We start from the raw sequence: 20,743 nt of genomic DNA, 5'->3' as shown, positions 1-20,743 counted from the left end.
TTTTTACAAATCATTTGGTGAGCATGAAGCATCCTTCTTGTTTTCCTATCTAATCTATCCAACACGTTTTGGGGCCAGTCAATCGCTCCAAAACTGTAAGTTAGGACAGGAAGAGCAAATTGGTTTATAGTTTGGATTTTGTTCCTAGATGTTAGTTCTGTTTTCAGGATCAATTTAAATCTTCTGAAGTATTCCTTACTAAGTTTTATTTGCATTTGTTCATATTTTATTGTTGATCCTTCGTCAATTCCCAAATATTTATACACTCCTCCTTGCTCAAGTTCTTTTATATCATATTTTGTCCCAAACTGATGTTTTCCTGATGTTGCAGTTTTCCTGCTTTAAAGGTTGCTTTGCACATTTATCAAGACCAAATAACATTCTTATATCATCAGAAAAAGTTTTGACAATTTGCAGTTGTGCTTTCAGTTCCTCATCTGATGAGCTATACAGTTGTAAATCATCAACAAAGAGAAGGTGAGACGTCTTTACACTTTTGTTGTTTTCTAGGAGCCAGATTACAGCTATGGCCTAAGCTGTTGAGTAAACAGCTTAATGGATTAAGGGCAAGGCAGAATAGTAATGGTGACAGAGGGTCACCCTGGAATCTTCCCCTTTGATTTTTTTATCCCAGGGATAACAATTTATCCTTTATCATGGCTTAATTGGAAAGTGGTCTGCCACTATTTCATGGTCACTGTAAGGCAACTGATCAGTGTGGGATGTATCTTACACATTTTTAAGCACTCTGTTATCCATGAATGAGGGATACTATCAAATGCTTTTTGGTAGTCAATCCATGCCATACTTAGATTCTTCCCTTTTTTACAGTTCTCCAATATGACTTTATTTAACAACAAATGATCCTTTGTTCCATATAACTTTCTTTTATTGCCCTTTTGTTCTACTGCCATAATTGAGTTTTCTTCTAAATGACTATAAACTCTGTTGGCATCAATTCCTGTGTATAGTTTATACATCATCGGAAGGCAAGTTATTGGTCTATAATTTTTAGTGTAGCTTGCAGGTTCACTCTTAAGTAGGAGCATTGTTTTTCCTGTTGTTAGCCAGGTTGGTGTCTGTTCTAGGTGTGCACATAAATAGTTCTTACTCATGGCTAAATTTTCATGCAAAGATGTTAATACTTTTAACCAAAAGTTAGGTACTGCATCTGGGCCTGCGGTTTTCAAATTAGAGGCTTTTCTTAACTTTGTTTCAATCTCTCTAGCTGTTACTTTATCTCATTTCATATCCTGTACCTTTAAACTTCTTATTCTTTCTTTTACTTCTTTTATCCATTTAACATCTTTGTTATGTTCCACAGGATCTCCATAGATACTTATTCAAAATGTATCTATTTCTTCTTTTTCTGGTGGTCTTTCAATTCCTTTTACCTTATTTCCCAGTTCTCTAGAAAACCTTTTTGGGTACTCAATAAATTGCTTATTTTGCACTTTTCTTTATATTTATCTTTGTATCTTTTAAGCTTTTCCACCTGTGCTGAAATTTTTAGTTTATTTGCAATAGTGCATGATAGATCCTTGTCTGTTCTAATATTGAGCATTGCTTTTATCACATCTATCTTTCTTAGTATTTCTGTTGATCTATTCTCTCTTCTATAGTCTTCTAACAGTGACACTTCTTGTCTTAGCTGCTTTATGTTTTCTCTATTTGATACTTCCATGATGGTATTTGATTTGTCCCCTTCTTTTCCCTCACTACCCTTTGTTCTTATGGTAGAACTTTATCAGTTATTAGTTTAGCTGCACAGTAATATATCCTGTTTACTTCTGTTATATTGCATGGATCTCCTTGGTCAGTCCTAATTACTGTGTTCATTTGTTTTATCAGACTTCTGACTTTTTGGGTTTTATAAACCTTCTGCAGTCTATTTCTTTTATTGATCTTGATATATCTGCCCATGTCTATTAAATCAAGCAATTCTTTGCTCAGCTCATTTTCTTCCAAACTGAGGGCCCATCTCTTGTTTTCCGTTTCCTGCAGGCATTTTATAGAAGGTTCTATAGCATCTTCCTGTGACACAGTCTCATCGATTTCACCCTGTACCATCCGTTGCTCTGTCATATGGGAACTCACTGGCCTATCACTCCTCAACATTGACTGCATCAGTTTCCACAGTTTCCTGTTCCTTCCCTTTCTGTCTAGCTTCAAATTAACGTTTATACTGGTTTCCTGTGGAAGGTTCCAAATTATCTTCATATGGCACCTGACCAATTGCTTCCTGTTCCACTAGTTTCCCCTTAACTTGGATATCCATTATTCTATCCTGTTGTGGTGCTTTCTGAATTAGATTTTCTACACTAAATCCTTCACTTAGCAGGTACTCCATAAACTCAGTTTCTATTTCTTTAACTTCTCCATTACTAATTTCCTTTTCTACTTTTCCTCTTTGTCTTATTTTTTTGTATTGTAAAGTTTCCCATGTCCATATTCCTTTATCTGCATTTCTCTTCAAATATCTTTGGTTCTGCTCTTTTTGTATTGGTTAGGTTTGCTTTCTCCTTTGTATAAATATTACACCATATTAAATCTCTTTTTCTTTCCCATGTCCATATTTCTTCTTTAGATGTTTCCTGATCTTCCTGTTTCTCCCTGCTTTGGGGACTCGCTCCATCCTGCTGTGATGTAAGCTGTTGTTTGCTTACACCATACTAGATCTCTTTTTCCTTTCATGTCTGTACTTCTTCTTCAGATGCCTCACACTCCACTCACTGCTCCTTAATCTGAGGAATCATTGTTCCATCATGCTGCGACATTACCTGTGGTGGGTTTTCTACACTAAATCCTTCATGTTGCAGACTATCCATAACTTCAGTTTCTATTGGGTTAACGTCTACCTTATGAATCCTCTTTTCCACCTTCCCTCTTTTTTCTTATTTTTTTGTATTCTGAAAATGTTCATATCCAGGTGCCTTTGCCAGTACTTCTCTTCAAATGTCTTTGGAGCTGCTTAACAGATCCTTAACAGTCAACTCTGTTATCTTTATTGCTCTTTTTTGGCCTGTCAGTTTTTGTGGACTCCTTCCTTCTACCAGAGGGGGGATGCTCAGTGTGAACACTCTGATGTACTGTCAGACTTTGCTTACTTGCAAGGCCCTTGCCACATGTGGCACATTTGTAGGGTTTCTGTCCAGTGTGAACATATTGATGCGTTGACAATTTTCCCTTAGTTGTAAAGGCCTTGCTACATGTGGCACATTTATAAGGTTTCTGCCCAGTGTGAATTTTCTGATGCACTGTCAAGGTGTGCTTGGTTGTAAAACCCTTTTCACATATGGCACATTTATAGGGTGACTGCCCAGTGTGAACATTCTGATGCATTGTCAGAGTCTCCTTACGTGTAAAACCCTTTCCACATATGTCACATTTATGGGGTTTCAGCCCAGTGTGAATATGCTCATGTCTTGCCAATTCTCCCTTGGTGGTAAAACTCTTATTGCAAGTGGAACATTTATAGGGTTTCTGCCCAAAGTGAATGTTCTGATGCATTGTCAGACTATGTTTACTTATAAGGCCTTTGTCACATATACTACATTTAAATGGTTTCTGCCCAACATGGGCAGTCTGATGTTTTGCCAGATATCCCTTACTGGTAAATCCTTTTCCACATGTGGAACATTTATAGGGCTTTTGCCCAGTGTGAACATGCTGATGCATCAACAATTTCCCCTTAGATGTAAAGCTCTTGTCACACGTGGCACATTTATAGGGTTTCTGCCCTGTGTGGATACTCTGATGTATTGTTAAACTCTGCTTACTTGTAAAACCCTTGTTACATGTGTCACATTTATAAGGTTTCTGACCGGTGTGAACATGCTGATGCATTGACAGTTTTCCCTTAGTTGTAAACCCTTTGTCACACATGGCACATTTAAAGGGCTTCTGTCCAGCATGAATACTTTGATGCATTGCCAGATTGTGCTTACTAATAAAGCCCTTGTCACATGTGGGGCATTTATAGGGTTTTTGTCCAGTATGAACGTGCTGGTGAATTGACAGTTTGCCCTTAGCTGTAAAACCCTTGCCACATGTGGCACATTTGTAAGGTCTCTGCCCAGCATGAACATTCTGATGCATTGTCAGATTCTGCTTACTTGTAAAAGACTTGTCACATGTGGCACATTTATAGGGCTTCTGGCCAGTATGAACAATCTGATGCACGGTCATATTTTGCTTACTTGTAAAACCCTTCTTACATATGGTGCATTTATAGGGTTTCTGCCCACTGTGACTATACTGATGCCTTGCCAGTTTTCCTTTAGATGTAAAACCCTTATCACACGTGTCACATTTATAGGGTTTCTGGCCAATGTGAATATTCTGATGCATTGTCAGATTCTGCTTACGTGTAAAACCTTTGCCACATGTGGCACATTTATAGGGCGTCTGCTCAGTGTAACTACTCTGATGGTTCTCAGTGTGAATATTCTGATGAATTATCATATGACTCTTTATTCTAAAACTCTTATCGCACATGTTGCATTTATAGGGTTTCTGCCCAGTGTGGACAATCTGATGCCTTACTAGAGATCCCCTCTGGGTAAAATCTTTGCCACATGTGGTGCATTTAAAAGGTCTCTGCCCAGTGTGGATACTCTCATGACATATCATATTGTATTTACGTTTAAAACTCTTCTCACATATTCTGCATTTATACGGTCTCTGCCCACTGTGGATAGTCTCATGATATATCATGTTGTATTTACATTTAAACCTCTTCTCGCATATACTGCATTTATAGGGTTTCTGTACAGTGTTTATGCTCTTATGTACTGATGAACCATTACGTGTAACATCTTTGTCATATCTGGTGTATTTATGTAGTACTCGCTCAATGTGGATCACATGATGTTTTTCCTTCCTTGACTTCTCTCTATATCCCTTGTCAGATGTAGTACATTTAAAGGGTTTCTGTCTGGTACGAGTATTTTTTTTTTGTACTTCTAAACTTCTTTTCCCTGTAAAATCTTTGTCATTTGGGGCACAGTTAAGTAATTTCTCTCTGTTGCATATTTGTTCTTTTGTTGTCAAGTTATTATTAGGTCTTTTTTCATTGTGAATTAATTTATCAGACTGGTTGCTACTATGAAACACCAAACTGCTGCTGTCAAGCCAGCTGCACAGTCTTTTCCCTCCAAGACCTTTCAGATGCATTTCAATTTTATTGAGAACGTCATCACTGCTTTCCTTATAGTTATCATTTCTGGTTTCAAACTTCATTTTGCCTTTTCTTGTCGTTGACATCTTATCTGGGAGAGCTTTGTCATGTTCAGCATCATGGTGTTTCCCATGAAATGGGTGCAGACTGTGTATCTCAGTGAAATCTGCATTCCTGTTGACTTGAAAGAAAATAAATTACAGTGTCAGAATATAAGAATACACAGATATACACAGAAGATCATACAGACTTTTTTAATTTGTAAATGTAGCAAACATGGACTGTTACAATTTCAGTAATGAATGTGTTTTCAACAAAAAAACAAGCCTGTTCAGCTGTCTCACTGTTGCTTCAAACTACATTTAACAAGGACAACTAGTAGCATTTAACAAGGATAACTAGTAGCATCTGTCTGTGCTTGCAGTGAATCGGTTACTGTTTACTAAATGACTGCCTCTGGCTGAAACACAGTCAGCTGCTTTACTTTGCTCAGTGTTTTACTTTTACCCACAATGTAGTGCAATGATTTCCCTACACAATTACTCAGAAATATAGATAGTTTATTTGTCACTCTGTGCAATACCCTGTGCAATTCCATGAAATGATTCCTCTCAACTTATAGCTGAGGAGCAAAAAAGGTCTTTACATTGAAACTGAATACAAAAAAAAGATCTTTAACTTTACAACCATTGCAAGCAGTTTTTTTTTAAATAAATGTTACTTGTTACACTTAAGTTACCACACGCTGATCACTTCAGTGCTTCAGACATTACCACAGACACAGTGGTGGCATTCATAAATGAATACAGATATTGCATTCCCTCCCATAACTCAGTTTTGTAAAATGCCCCTAATTTTACCTTGTCCCCAGTTTGGAAAGTCATTGTGGATTACAATCAAAAATGCCAGACATTAGACTCTCATACTTCTTATTGTTCAGAAAATGGATGCTGGGACAAAACTTGCTGTTCTGTCTCTTTTTTTACATGAATTAAAGTACTACATAAACATTGTCATTGATTTTTAACCCATTCTTCCCTATTATTTTATGGGTTTGTCCAGAATTTTTGAGCAAATAAGTTGAGGAATGTTTGCCTAACTCATAATCTAATACCTAGACTGCACTACCTATCTTACTGTTAACAGTAGCTTCTTGATTCCCCTCCTCCATATTTTCCCCTTTTACCTCCTCTGGTAAATAGCTGATGATTTCAGTGAGTCAATGATCCTATTCATCAATACTTTATACTTCTTATTGTTCAGAAAATGTGTGTTGATACAAAATCAGCTTCCCTGTTCTTCTATGCTCACAGACTCCCACAACCCCAACCACTTGATGATAAAAAAAGACCAAAAAGAAAAAAACTTTGACTTTGAAGCTACTGAAATAAGCTTCCTATAAATTTAAGCGATATATTGCTCATAATTAAAATGCCATGCACAGACAGCTTCTCCAAATACAGTAGTGGCATTCATTAACGAGTGCTCATGCTGCACTGCATACCGTTGACACCTGCAGATTGCACCCCTCTGACAGCTGCCCCCTTCTGCCCTACCTAGTTACAGTACAGAAATTACCTCTTTATGCATTAGGGTGCTTTATAATAATTCCTGGAACTGCAACCTGACATTAAATAATGATGTCTTTAGTACATTTGCATAATTATACTGAGTTTGTCATCCGGTATATATGCTCATGTCATTGTGTTCCCATCACAAATTAACTGAATTTATATCAGGCTGTTCTAGGAAAGGCTATACTGTAGATGGAGGATGATGTTCTTTTGAAGATTTTATGGTAACTTACAACCTCTCAAAGTGCCAATGGTCTAAATATTCTGTTGCTTCAGTCTGTTTTCAGCTTCAGCTTCCTAGGTGTTAGTCATTCACTGACTCCCAATACATCACAAAGGTACATTCACAGAATTTGAATATTTAAATGCCTGCTCACCATATTAGTAATAAGTGCTCTGACTGCTATTAACATAAGGCTTTTTGATGCAGATAACACTTATGTAGTGCATGGAAAACCACAATTATGCACTGAAATAAAAAGAAAGACAGATGATTATGATCTAGTCTGCAATTATAACCAGCTTATTATGTGTTTGAGACATGGTTGCAAAGAAAGTCACTTCAAGACTGAAACTCTAGAAATGAATCTTGGCATGCACGTCAAGAACACATAATAAAAGGTTATGATTGGTGGCCCAATCATAATTATTTGCAGTGCATGAAGCCTTATGTGCAGCCAATTACAAAAAAAGAACAAAAATAAAATGTTTTAATGTGTAGTTTATTATTAGCTCTGAAATCTGGTAAAGCACTTCATACTGTCAGCCAGACAGTGGGATCTCCCTCAACTTCTTTGTTTAAGAACTCTGGACAAATCCAAAAATAGTGGGGAGGGAGGCAAAAGATCAAACTTGGGGACAATTTTTAAATATTACTCTAATTCACATAAAATTTTAAAATAACAATGGGTTTTGCATCAACAAGCATTTTTTTGAACAAAAGCTTGAAATTCTAATGTCTGGCATTACTGACCAACTTTTATCCATAGTGATTTACCAGAAAACTGAAAAATTTTGAGGGGCATGACAAACTCAGGGGCATTCTACAAAATCAGGGACAGTTGACAGGCATGGAAAGTAAAGAGAAACAAAGTGGGTACCCGTAGAATGAGAGGTATGGCCAGCTCATCTAGTGCAGAGAGCCATTGTTAAATATGGCACCCCTCAACATAATTGAGAAGCAAAAAAAAGATCCACGACAGAAATGCAGGGGTTACCTACGGCCTATTTCTGCATCCTATCCTTGCCTCACCTCAGCTGAGCAGCAATTAAAACAAAGGCATGAGAGCAAGTACCTAGGGCTCCTGAAATGCAGGAGCCAGTCAGGTCCTGTTTCTGCACCCTGCCATCAACCATCCTGCCTCACACTTTAGATAAAAAAAAAAAAGAAAACTTTTTTTAAACTGCAGCAAACTGCTTGCTCTCAGTTGTTACAGCTTACACCAGGAGAAAGTGCTACAGGACTCGGTATTTAGTCAAAAAGGAAACAAATATGTTTTTCTTACAAACTGTAATAAACTGCTAGCTACAGTTTAGACCACACACACAAAGCTAAAGCACTCAGGTTTGATTTTTTTATAAACTGTAATAAACTTGCTTGCTACAGTATAGACCACACACAGAAAGCTAAACCACTCAGGTTTGACCGTAACTGCAACACCATTTTTTAAAAGCTGGGATGCACTACAAAGCAAACAGGACTGGATGTCAAATTGTGCCCCCCCCCACACACTTTGCACCTTGGGCAATTGCTCCACCCTAACTATGCTACTGTGTAGTATTAATGACTTTAAAAGCTGTTAGACTTTTTATTCTACTACATTTTCTGTTTTAAGTTGAACACAACAGCATCAAACAACTTATTATAGCTGATTTACCTTCTCCCACTGTTCTTTGCTAGTTAACATTGCCTGCTGTTTAGTCTTTAACACAAACCATGACTTTAAGCTCCCCTAAGCACTAAGATCAAGCCTCACATTAGGGAAGCACTTAAGTTTATATTTTCCCCAGTTTCAGAGCATAATCATGGCACTCCATGCCCTTCATCAGAAAGGCGCTTAAGCTTTTGTTAGGCAAGTTTGACAATTGTTAAGATCGTTTCTCATGGTAGAACTACCAAGGCCAGAGTTGGTCATGACATAACCATGGCTAAGCACTCCTTTCAAGATGGCCACTTTGTAGCATGTTCAGTTAACAGCGTCTCAAAAAGAAAATGACCTTCTATAAGTTTTAGCCTTACTGTGGTAACTGTAAAGTCATTCTGTACAACAAACTTCAAATTATATAAACATTAAATCTGAATCCATTAGCCTTTCAAATTTAAGCCCGTTTATCAAGGAGTTCACCTAAATCTAGTCATTCTTCAACAGAAATGTCAATTAAACAATCTTCAACAACATATGACTTCTCTGTAGGAGCTCACACTTAAAATTGATCAATTTCAAGGTAAAATGGACTTCATCCAAAATAATTGCTCTAAACAAACTGATCTTCTTAGAGCAATACTTGAGAGACAAGGAAAACAGATTTAAGATATGAAAGTTGCTTTAAATGAAATGGGTGAAAAGTTAAAATAAAATTAACTTCAAACTGCCTTTTTATTGGTACAAAACACATGGATCATACATAAAATTGAGAGTGAAGGAACAATATAAGGATATTTGGTGTTCCTGAAAAGTTAGAAGGATCTGATATGGTGTTTTTCTTGGCTACCTCAAGTTCTGAACTTGAAAAAAGAGCTGTCTTTTATCATTGACAGAGCACACAGATCAACAGGGAAACCTGTTTCTGTTGATGCATCTACTTCAGTTCCATTACTGTGAAGTTTCTCTCATACTTCGATAAAGAATTGGTATAAAAATCTGCTTGGACTAAAGATCCTATAAAAGTAGATCACAGTATATGATTTGATAATGACTTTGCAACTAAAATGTTAGAAAGAAGAAGACAATATTGGTCATAATTAAACAGTTGAAACAAAGCAACAATAAATCTCAGTTGTTATATTCATCTAGAGTTAAACTTTAGCATCTGGTTCTAGACTCTTCAACGCTTTAGAAGAAGCTGCAACTTACATCACAAGTAATAATTTTATCTCTATCACTGAGAAAATGGACTGGTCCTATGAATCGTTTAAGAGATTCTCTGGGGAAAATGACTGGTCTGAAGTTACTCATAAAAAAACCCCTGAAATTTGCAAGAATTATAAAGAAAAGAAGTAAATGTAAATGTTTACTAAGTAAACTAAAGTGAATTTGATGATTTCAGTGTTTTCCTATTCAGTCTTGATAAAAAGATAGATATTGGATACATTTAATTTCTATAAAAATACCTTTTACTAAATTAGAATAGAATACATGTTTTCAAATAATTTATTCTTATAACTATATCTCAGTTGATTATAGTGGCAGAAGTCTTTCATGGTATTATCTTGACTTAAATATATTTAACTGTGATATTTTTAATTATCAGTTTAAATTTCTGTTTTAATTTACTCATTGTTTCTGCTCATTTTCATGTTAATCAGCACATTAATATTCATAAGCTTATTTGTCTTGTTTAACCGATTTAGCATTAATATGCTAATTAATATCTGAATCTGTTGCTCTAACACTTTTTGATAATGTTTTTCTTCTCTTGCACATGCTTTTATACAACTTTAAAATAAGAAATTAAATTGTTCCTGCCTTTAGTGAATGCCAGTTAGTTGTGAACTTTCAATGGGCATTAGAAACTTTTTTAAAGTACTAACTGCACTAATATGAATTATGTTTATTGAAAGGAAATGTGTCATGGCAAATTACTCAACTTTGTGGTTTGACGGACTATCTGCTTTTGTGGTATTCGTTCCTTTATTCATGTGTTTTTTTTTTATTATATGTTAACTCCTTTGGGCTTTTAGTGTGATGACTTTAGACTGAGTGTGTATATAAGAATGATATCATTCTGTATATTACATATGCTTGTCTATTACTTCTGCATGTACTTGACTCGTACACAAAGTGATGAGTTGCTTCCATCTATTACAGTTTTACTTTCTGCTAGTTCATAAGGCTCTAATATAGTTAAAATGAAATCTAATATAGGGAACCATTATTTTTGGTCACTGCTAGCCTGTGGTGATCAGCTGTACCCGAAGGGTGAGTAGGGAAGCAGTTATCCAGTGTGCTGTTTTGAAATGAAGAACTTATCAGTTCGTTTGATGGGTGCTGAAGGTGTATTTAGTTCTTTGAGTGCTGTGGTGTCAAGGGCATCTGTGACTTTCTGAAAGAATTGCATTGTGCACAAAGATGATGTGAAGTATTGATGGTGTATTTTTGGGATGAAGGGCAGTGGATTGGTTATTGCTATCCTTTATTGGGTTGGGATTTATGAACGCTTCTTTTGATTTTGTTTTGTGCTGTTGGTTGGATCTAGTGATTCTGGTGTTTTACTGAACTGTGGGTTGAAGTGAGTTGGCAGTGATGGATATTCTACTACTGATAGCACTGTGTGTACATTGTTTTGGTGGCTGTGAGGGTCTGAGATGTCAAGCAATAGTGCTGTTTTTGATTTACTAGATTATCTTCAGCAGCTAAAATATTAAAAAGATGGAACTTTGGTTTTGCTGCTCTGAATGTTAGAAGCTGGAGATGATGTTTCAGTCTTGTAGGGTTTCTTTGAATATTCACAGACTGACATTATTCTGTAGGTCTGGGTGCATTATGTATGGGAGAATGAGCTGAACTTTGGGTATTAATGTTCACTATATGGTGTAGCAAGTATATTGAAGGGCTGGTACAGTATTTTGGAAATTTGTGTCATAAATGTGGTGTCCTGGATTTGATACTAACCTTTTAAAATGAAAATGAGCAGACCTGAAGTGATTTGTAGTGGCAGTTGAATACATGTCTATGATATTTTTATTACAATGAATGGGATGAATATAGACTTTGGCGAAAGCATGGGAGATTGACTTATAAACAGCTGTCTTTTTTGACTATACTAGTGAGATACTTGTTTTTACTTATTGTTTATCCAATTTAATTTATGACATTTGGGATTCAAGCATGGTAGTCATAAAGATTAGTTTCATAATATATGAAAAATTGTTGCTATTGGAACAAATTGAAATAACTGTGTATTTATATCTCTTCGGCTCATAATCTGGAGAGCTGAAGTCTGTTATTTAGCTTTATTTTTAAAAAGGATATACCTTGTACAATCATTAGTTATACTGGCAATGAATCTCTAAATGCATAATTAAATGGAAAATGTAATAAAATTTAAGCTAAAACTAAACATTAAATATTACATAAGTACTCATGTTAAATTCATATACTTGTTTGAATAACATTAGTTAATAGCAAATATTATTTTGTGCAGGTTATATAAATTGTGATTTTTTTATCACACCGTAATGCATACTGAAATTCAAGTACTGTTATGCCAGTTATACAAATGACTGCAGTGATTAACAGCTAATTTTGATGAAATGACTGCTGGTGTATGGTTGATACTTATCACACATTTATTTCAAATCTATTACATTTTTTGCTAAACTAAATGATTACGACAGGATCATTGTTATTAAGTGATGAACTGCTCATTTGACATGCACAGAAACTACATATTTTATTTGCATACACACTGCATTTGTACATGTTCTCATACTCTCATTCAAACTGAGTAAGACTTGTTGAGTTTTAACTGTTAAAATAAGAAATGTTCTATTTTTATGTATTTATAACAAAAATGGAACAATTTTAAATCCCATTTGAAATTTAGTTTAGATTACAGCCATCAGCATTTAGCAAATGATTTCATCTATTATTTTAACATAGTGACACTACTGATCACACATTATTTACTTAATATAATATCGTATTGTTATATCACTAGATTTTAAGTGATGTAATAACACATATTTAATTCTACCCTATTACAAAATTGGTGACTAAAGGGTAATAGAACTTTGTATTTTATCAACTGCTGCCTTAAGTTCTACAAGTCTGTATGTACTTTTAGCAACTTTAGTAAATACTTCATATGAAATCACTAAGATAAAACCTAATAGAAACAAATTTAGTAGATTTATTAATATAGATTTATTTTGGTACAAACAAATATAATGATACAGAAAGGTCGTCACTTTTTTACATAGAACTTTCTGAATTTGTTAGATCAAAATAGGAGGGTATGACATAAGTGAGATATTGTTAAAATATATCAAATAACTGCAAATAACACTATTTATTAAATAAATAATACATTATAATCTATACCCAATTTCCAAAGGATAATTAAATTAATAATTTGTATACAACAGAGTAATATATTTTAGTCACTTAACACATAATACAAAATAAAAAGTCTTTTTTTATCTTTCAGTTCCTTCTTTGAGACATTATTTTTGTTATAACACTGAATGAGTAGAACTTGTTTTCAATGGCATATTATTTTTTATTTTGATGAGTCTACTATTCAAACCCCTTTCAGGAGCTCACTGATTCGTTCTGTTAAATTCGCAAAAGCAGAAGCGTTTCATAGTCACGTTGTAGTCCATTTATTTTCTTGTTAGACTAGGAATTTTAATTCCAGTGTAGAGATTTTTTTTCTCGTTTCTCATTTGATTATTACCTGTTTAATTTTTTAAAAATAGATATTCTTTTTTAATTCTGTGCTCAAGATTCTTCTTCTTTTGCCATATTTTTACTCAGTCTCTGTTTCCTTAATGGTCATAATGAAATCTCACTGGTTAAAATAGTTAAAGAGGTTTCCTTCTTAATTCATTTAAAAAAGAATTGTGTTTATGTTTCCTATAATGTCAAATTTAAAAATATTATCACTTAATTAAAATAAACAAAAACACATTTGAGTGTCCAACATAACTCTAATTCAACTTTAATCAAAACAAAGCCAGCTACTAACAAGGTTTAGCACTTTCGTCAATGAAATGACATCATCAGAACCCTGTGCAGCCATTCATCATAAAATTTGAAACTCAAAAGTGTGCCAATACCAGTTTGTAGTTCTTTATTTATTAACACTTAATGCTAATGGCCTAAACAACAGTCACAAAAGAGGTGGTCTAATTAAATACTTCAAATTAAACAAAGCTGATATCCTTTTTCTTCAAGAAAGACACATTTATTACATAAGCTAGGTGTGATTAATGTGAGACAGTGCCAGCTGTGCCTGAGAGAATATGGCAGTGCATGTTTAACATATGCCAGCATAACTAGCTGGAGTTATGTAAAGAATTTTATGTCATCTGAATATCAAACTGATTTGTACAGATGTGTGTGTTAAAAATGTATTTGCAAAGTTGCTTGTGTAAAAAAATGTATCAACAGTGGTTCCTTCTGGACAGAAAAGAAATATACATGTACGTCAGACTGCATTGTAACTGACAAAATGCATATATGTTAACAGAGGATGCTGGAAAGGAAGGGGTTAAGCTCAACCCAGCTAACCTTAGGAAAAATAGCTTGTAATTAAAAGACTGGGTTTAGGTCATAAAAATTGTATCTCACGGGTCAGAATACAGCAGAGATGCAATGTCTGGGCTAGGATCCTGCTCTTATTGTCCTTAGTGGTGCACTAACTGCTACCCTGGGGTGCCAGAGAATGGCTTGGTAATCTCTGCAGTAAAAGCAAAGCTGTATGTGTAAATTGTGACACATCCGTGCCAGATCCTAGCTCAAGTTTGTAGTGAGAGGGTAATGTAGGAACCATAGAGTCAGGTGACCAGATGTGATGTCATTTTGTAGCCAACACTGAAATTGTATTTAGATACTAGTGAGAGATGTGACAAAGTCACTCAGCACTCTAAGAGTAATTGGGTACCCTGGTAAGAGCCTTAATATAGTTGGCTGGTGGCAGTGAATCTACCTTAGAGTCTGGGTTGAGGTGGCATCGGTTCTAAGACTACAGAATGTAAACTAAAAGATTTGCTAAACATTAGTAACAGGAACTGAGTTGTGGTAAACCAGACAAGGTAGATGTTCCAACCTTAAACGTAAGGGCATTTCCAAAAGGAAGTCTATGTATACAACAGACAGGATCAAAACCAGAAGGGGTCAGTGAATGCAATATCACAGTAGCTAGGGAATACTACATTTAAAGTACAAAAACATATAAATTGCTTCCTATGGAATGGGAAGGAACCTGTTATGTAGGTTATGTAATACCATCAATGAGATTAACTAAAAAAACTACCTGAAGGTAAAATAAGAAATGTCAGTAGAAAGACAGAATTAGAAAACAGTATTGGTACATTAAATCAATCATAGATCTACAGTCTCGGCATAATGCAGCAGAAGCAAAAGGGTCTTTGTGCTCTGATCAATGAAGAGTGCTGTACTTATATTCCAGACAAGACAGAATCCATAAAGCAACATAAGTAAAATACAACTAGTATCTGAAAAGGCTAGAAAGGGGTCCACTTTTTAATTCTGAAATGCCATAATGTTAAGATGCATAAAATCGAACCCATAATCTCAAGATCATGAAATTTCAAAATAAAAAAGTGAATAGAAAAAAAAATGTTAAAGAAGGCTTTTGCAGGGGGCAAGCCCCCTGCACCCCACACCCCCTGCACCTTAAATATACTTACTCCGAGATTGCGCTACAGTGAAGAGAACGGTAATGTTCCTGTCTAGTGATCCCCATTACCGTTCTCTTCGGTGTACAGCAATCTCGGAGTTAGTATATTTAAGGTGCAGGGGGTGTGGAGGGGTGCAGGGGGGCTTGCCCCCTTGCAAAAACATAGTTTTACATGTTTTTTTTTTTTTTTAGTAATTTTGAGATTACAAGATCTCAAGGTTCTCGGTTCAATTTATAGAACTTTGGGATTTTGTAATTTAGAAATTAAGAAGTGGACCTGGCTAGAAAGACATGGAACAGTGACTGGAACGATTGGTTAAATGGGTTATTTTTGGGATGGTGAAAAACTACTATCACAGTTTTAATTGATATAGTAGCCATTATTTTGTGGATTATAATAATGTACATGTGTGTAAAACTTCGTATTAAAAAGACTGTCCATTAGGTTATCTATTGTAACTAATGTAGGTGGTAAAAAAAGTAGCATAACGAATGGAGACATGATTTTTCCGTAAGATTCAAAGTGTGATTTAATTTTGATTGAAATTGTTTTGGTTTTCAAAATAAAAAGGGGGAATTAATAGAATTATACAAAGTAAAACTTGTTTTCCCTCATAGAAATGGCATGTATGTGATTTGGTAAAACTGCTTTTTGCACAGTAACAGTGTGTATTGGTAAAACTGCTGTCTTTCATAGTGACAGTGTGATATTTTTAGAAATAGCATAAAAAAATACAGTGCCTGCAAATGCAGGAAGAAATAACAAGAATGTGCTTGCATAACATATGTATTTCTAAATGATTAGCTCAACAGAATGTGCTTTGGTAAAACAAAAAATATTATACTTCTGAATGTTTTTGTTGTGGTGGTGCTGCAGTAGCGTTGTCGCCTCACAGTAAGACGTTGTCCTGTTCGATTCTCAGCTAGAGCGTCTTCTGTGTGGAGACATGCATGAATGGGCGTACCTTCACTGAAGGTTGTGCGTCAAGGCTGGCAACTCTCATGTAAAAGTCTACTGCCAATCATTAGCGGACCGGAGTTCCGCTGTGGCGACCCCTAACCGGGAACAGCCGAAAGACTCAACATCCTTCACAATAACAGAGGTTTGGTAATCACAATAACAGTTTGATATTATTAGAATAGCATGTGATGCATCGGCTTAACAGAATGTGCTTGTGTAAAACAAAACTATTATACTTCTGAATGTTTTTGTAATAAATGGCATTAACAATAAAGGCTTGTTGAAATATCCTAAACAGTTAAATGTACACAAATATTCAAGCTAAAGGGAAATGGCTAACAGCAGAAAAAAAGTTACAAACTATCCTATCAATGAAAGAACATTTCAGCATGCTGAGAACTGGTTTTCTCTGGATGAGCATGGCTGACACAGCAGAAAAGTTACAAACTATCCTATCAATGAAAGAACATTTCAGCATGCTGAGAACTGGTTTTCTCTGGATGAGCATGGCTAACACAGCAGAAAAGTTACAAACTATCCTATCAATGAAAAAACATTTCAGCATGCTGAGAACTGTTTTTCTCTGGATGAGCATGGCTAACACAGCAGAAAAGTTACAAACTATCCTATCAATGAAAGAACACTCTGAAAGAACATTTTGGCCTGCTGAAGAAACTGTTTTTCTCTGGATGAGATAAGAATGCAGAAAAAAAGGCTTCAATACAGGAAAATAATGTTTTCATCAAGTACAAAGTTTTGAAACTATAAAAGTGGTTGTAAAGGTGGATATTTTTGTAATCCAGGTCAGCTGAGGAAGTGCAGTGTGTCTGACAGTTATAGCTATGCTACAAAGAAAATGTAAATAATCTCACAGCATTGCTTGGTCGGCTTGTTTCAATAAATCTGTCAGCAATTACAAATATACAGCTGTACAGCTTGCCTATTGCTGTTAATTTCAATTTAACTTTGTTGACAGGAGATCTATGTATGGCATACAAGGCATGGTCAGACTTCACTCTGATGAACCTCCTGCATATCTGCAAAACAAACAGCACCAGAATCACCCATTCTAAAGAATTAAAGTTTGCCTGTGACATAAACAGGACCTGCTGGAGAAACAGGTATGCATCTCAGAGACTACCCGTTTTCAGGAATAGGCTCCCCATCCATGTGAAGTGTAACTTGGACAACTAGATGGAGAACAAGAAATTCATCCCTTGTTTGGCACCTATGTCTCTTAATGGACACAGGCAGCTTGTAAATGGTTCATCTCCTAGGCCATTGCTTGTAAATATTTCATCTCCCATGCCCCTGCTTACACTTATCAAGGGTACCAGAACTTATCAGAGATTTGGGATGCATGGCTAGGATTAAAAAGGTCCTTGTGGTCTTTAGCCTAGTACACATGTATGAACCTATAAGAAATGAGTAGAAGGGAATTAAGATTTTTTTTTGGATGTGGTCGAGATGCCTTTGGAAATTAGATGAGCCAGATAAAAGGCTTTTTGAACTAAATTGGAGACATGATGGTCAAATGATAAGGAATTATTAACAAGAGTACCTACATCTCTTGCGACAATGCCTAATGAGAGTTTGCATCTCCTATATGGTTAGTAAAACAGTTTTGTTTTCCAAAATGCACTACCCTACACATTTCAGAGTACTGTCCTTGCACCAACTGATAACATGGTCTACACTGCAGTGGAGCAATTGTAAAGACTGAATAACAACATCCAGTTTACAGTCCTCTGCAAACACCATTTGCCAAGATTACTTAACCATAGGCCAGGAGTCTGAGAAATATATACACCAAATAGGAGAGGACCCAAAACTTAGCCCTGTGGTACAACACTGGTAACCTTTTTGCTTTCAGAAGTGGCACCTGTGACTCTAACCATATGGGTTCTGTCATACAACCAGTTAGCTATCCAGTGCATGATATAAGGATTTATATTCAGATTTCAATCTGATTACAAGACACAACTTTGGATTATTAACAAAAAAGCATAAAGGTGATGCTCTAGGAATCCAAAAAGTAATTAATTAATTAATTAATTAATTAATTAATTAATTAATTCCTTAATTAATTAAATGTTTTCAGAAAATGAGAAACAAGAACTCAACTCTCATCATTTAATGCCAGGTTACAGCCATTTTAAACTGGTCATTGCATACGAAGACCTTGTTAGTTAAACAGTCTGTTAACTTGCAGCCAGTACCAATACAACATGCAGAATGTTTCATATCCATATTCTTAGGCTGAAATAGAATTAAGAGGGTCTGCTCCTGTCAGATAGACTAAGATATATAAAATTACAGAGGGTTGAAGTGCCAATAATGTCCTTATCCAGACTTTCCAATGCTGTCAATCTTTTACTAAGACTGAGGCTGTTGGAATATTTAAGGTCTTTCTACAATTGATGGACAAATAACTGAAATATTACAAGAACAATAACTTAAGGAAACACTTGAAATTTTAAATTAATGGTAAAAGACAGACAATGAGGTTACACATGACAGTAAGTGAGCCAAAGTATTAGAAGGATGTGAAAGGAGGTACGCAGAGTTGCCTGTAATAACTGTGAGAGTGTGAAGGGAGGTACACAGAGTTGTCTGTAATAACTGTGAGAGTGTGAAGGGAGGTACACAGAGTTGTCTGTAATAACTGTAAAAGTGTGAAGGGAAGTACACAGAGTTGTCTGTAATAACTGTGAGAGTGTGAAGGGAGGTACACAGAGTTGTCTGTAATAACTGTGAGAGTGTGAGTCACTTAGGAAAAGACTGTGTGAAGTTTAATGGCACTGAAGAATGTAGGAGACAGATTAACCAGTTGTGGGATAGAACTGAAGAGAAACAAAGTGTTTGATTTAAAGGATGGTAAAGACAGACAGATACTGCTGAGTAACATGGAACAAACAAAGTATAACATGTGGTTGCCAGTTGGGACACAGAAACTTAGCACATGGGGTAGTGGAAGAGGCTACTGCATCACAGTCTGAAAGGAAAAGGTTACCGTGACTGAGCCAGCTAGTTCTCCCAACTACAATGTTTTCTGAGACAGAAAAAAAAGATTAAAAGTTCTGACCGAAATACAAGACCAATGGTTGAAGGCATTAATAAAGAATGGGCTATTTCTTTCAAAGATCAAACAATTTTCATTGAGAGACAAGGGTTATCTGCAAATTCAAGGAATTATGGAACATAAAATTAATGTGATAAAAGCAACACTATAACTTTGACTCTTAGCACTGGTTCATGTAGGATACTGGGGCCTTTTGTGCAAACTCAATGCTCATGAGGGAACTCGTAAAAGGATACAATTTCCAAACAAGGACGGACTATAAACCAGAGTGATGATTCAGTGAGTAAGAGGGAAGTGAAAAGGAAAATACAAACTATCAAACCAACTGTTTGTTTTCCCCCCAAGTAAAGCACTGAAAGTATAAGGTTGGAGTGAAGCAAATGGGCATGTAAACATTTATGAGTTAATTCATGATTTCAAAACATAGGCATTTTAAGTTAGGAATATGAGACAGCAGTTGGGATAGAGTTAGTGGTCAACAGTCCTGACGCCCCAGGACAGAAAATATATATTTTTCCTAAGGAAGCTAGACATGAGCTGTAGCTGGTTATACAGTTTGAAAAATTATGTGCTTTTACTCAGAACCTGCTCCAAAATACATTCTCTTACCTGAACACTAAAAACTTTGAAAAGGACCTGCAGCCTGACTGCTGATTACTGGCTACTAAATCACTTAACTTCTGTACCATCTCATGCAGTCAGAGTTAGTATCCTTTGGGAGATTACTAAAGAGTTGCTAACAGTGGTTAATTTATTCTCAGTGCTACATCTGATCTCTCAAAGGGATTCTGGTCATCACTGTCCACAGAGATTTGCAGTATAAAAGTCTGCATTTACATTTGAAGAAAAGCAGTATAAATGAACATCAGGTTCATAGGTCGTTACTAAGTTTATGGTCAAAGTAGACCATCGAGAAGCTCAACCAGATCACCCAGCATGTTGGGAGACTAATGATGTCCACCATTAAGTACACTTTCCAGACATCTGTATCAAAATTTTCTGAGCACCTATCCAGTCATCCACACTGGACTTAAAGGTTGCCAGGAAGTATTCAGCTTGATAGATAAGGGTAGCCATCTCCAGCAATGTAGTATATGTTTGGGTAAAGTATGCATCACTCTGTCTGATGGTGTTGTAGTAACACAGATTTAGGTCACTAGAATGGTTGTTTGCTTTATCAATAGTTCTATTTAGGTGAACTAATTTAAAGAGTGTTGAGTCATTCATAACATGGAAGACTAAGCAGAGATCACTCCATAGTGGTCTGTATGACACAAGTAGAGGGACAGGGCCTTTATTCTACCAGAGTAGTCAGAGGGACAGGGCTTTTATTCTACCAGAGTAGTCAGACGGACAGGGCT

The 20,743-nt window shown here is 35.8% G+C and overlaps 1 protein-coding gene across 1 annotated transcript in view; it reads right to left on the bottom strand.

Moving 5' to 3' along the window:
- Window positions 1–2,574: 2,574 nt before the first annotated feature.
- LOC122798741 (zinc finger protein 271-like) overlaps window positions 2,575–20,743 on the bottom strand; it is a 113,098-nt gene continuing 94,929 nt past the window's right edge. Inside the window, exon 4 of the mRNA XM_044067842.1 lies at window positions 2,575–5,360. Coding sequence (XP_043923777.1) covers window positions 2,983–5,360 — 2,378 coding nt within the window. The 3' untranslated portion in view covers window positions 2,575–2,982. The remainder of the gene's footprint in view (window positions 5,361–20,743) is intronic.

Source organism: Protopterus annectens, chromosome 3.part1 (assembly GCF_019279795.1).
Source record: "Protopterus annectens isolate FY-2018-M chromosome 3.part1, PAN1.0, whole genome shotgun sequence".
In the NCBI taxonomy this organism is placed as follows: Eukaryota; Metazoa; Chordata; order Ceratodontiformes; family Protopteridae; genus Protopterus; species Protopterus annectens.
The sequence above is the reverse complement of the archived record's forward strand: the minus strand, read 5'-3'. Positions and strand labels throughout refer to the sequence as shown.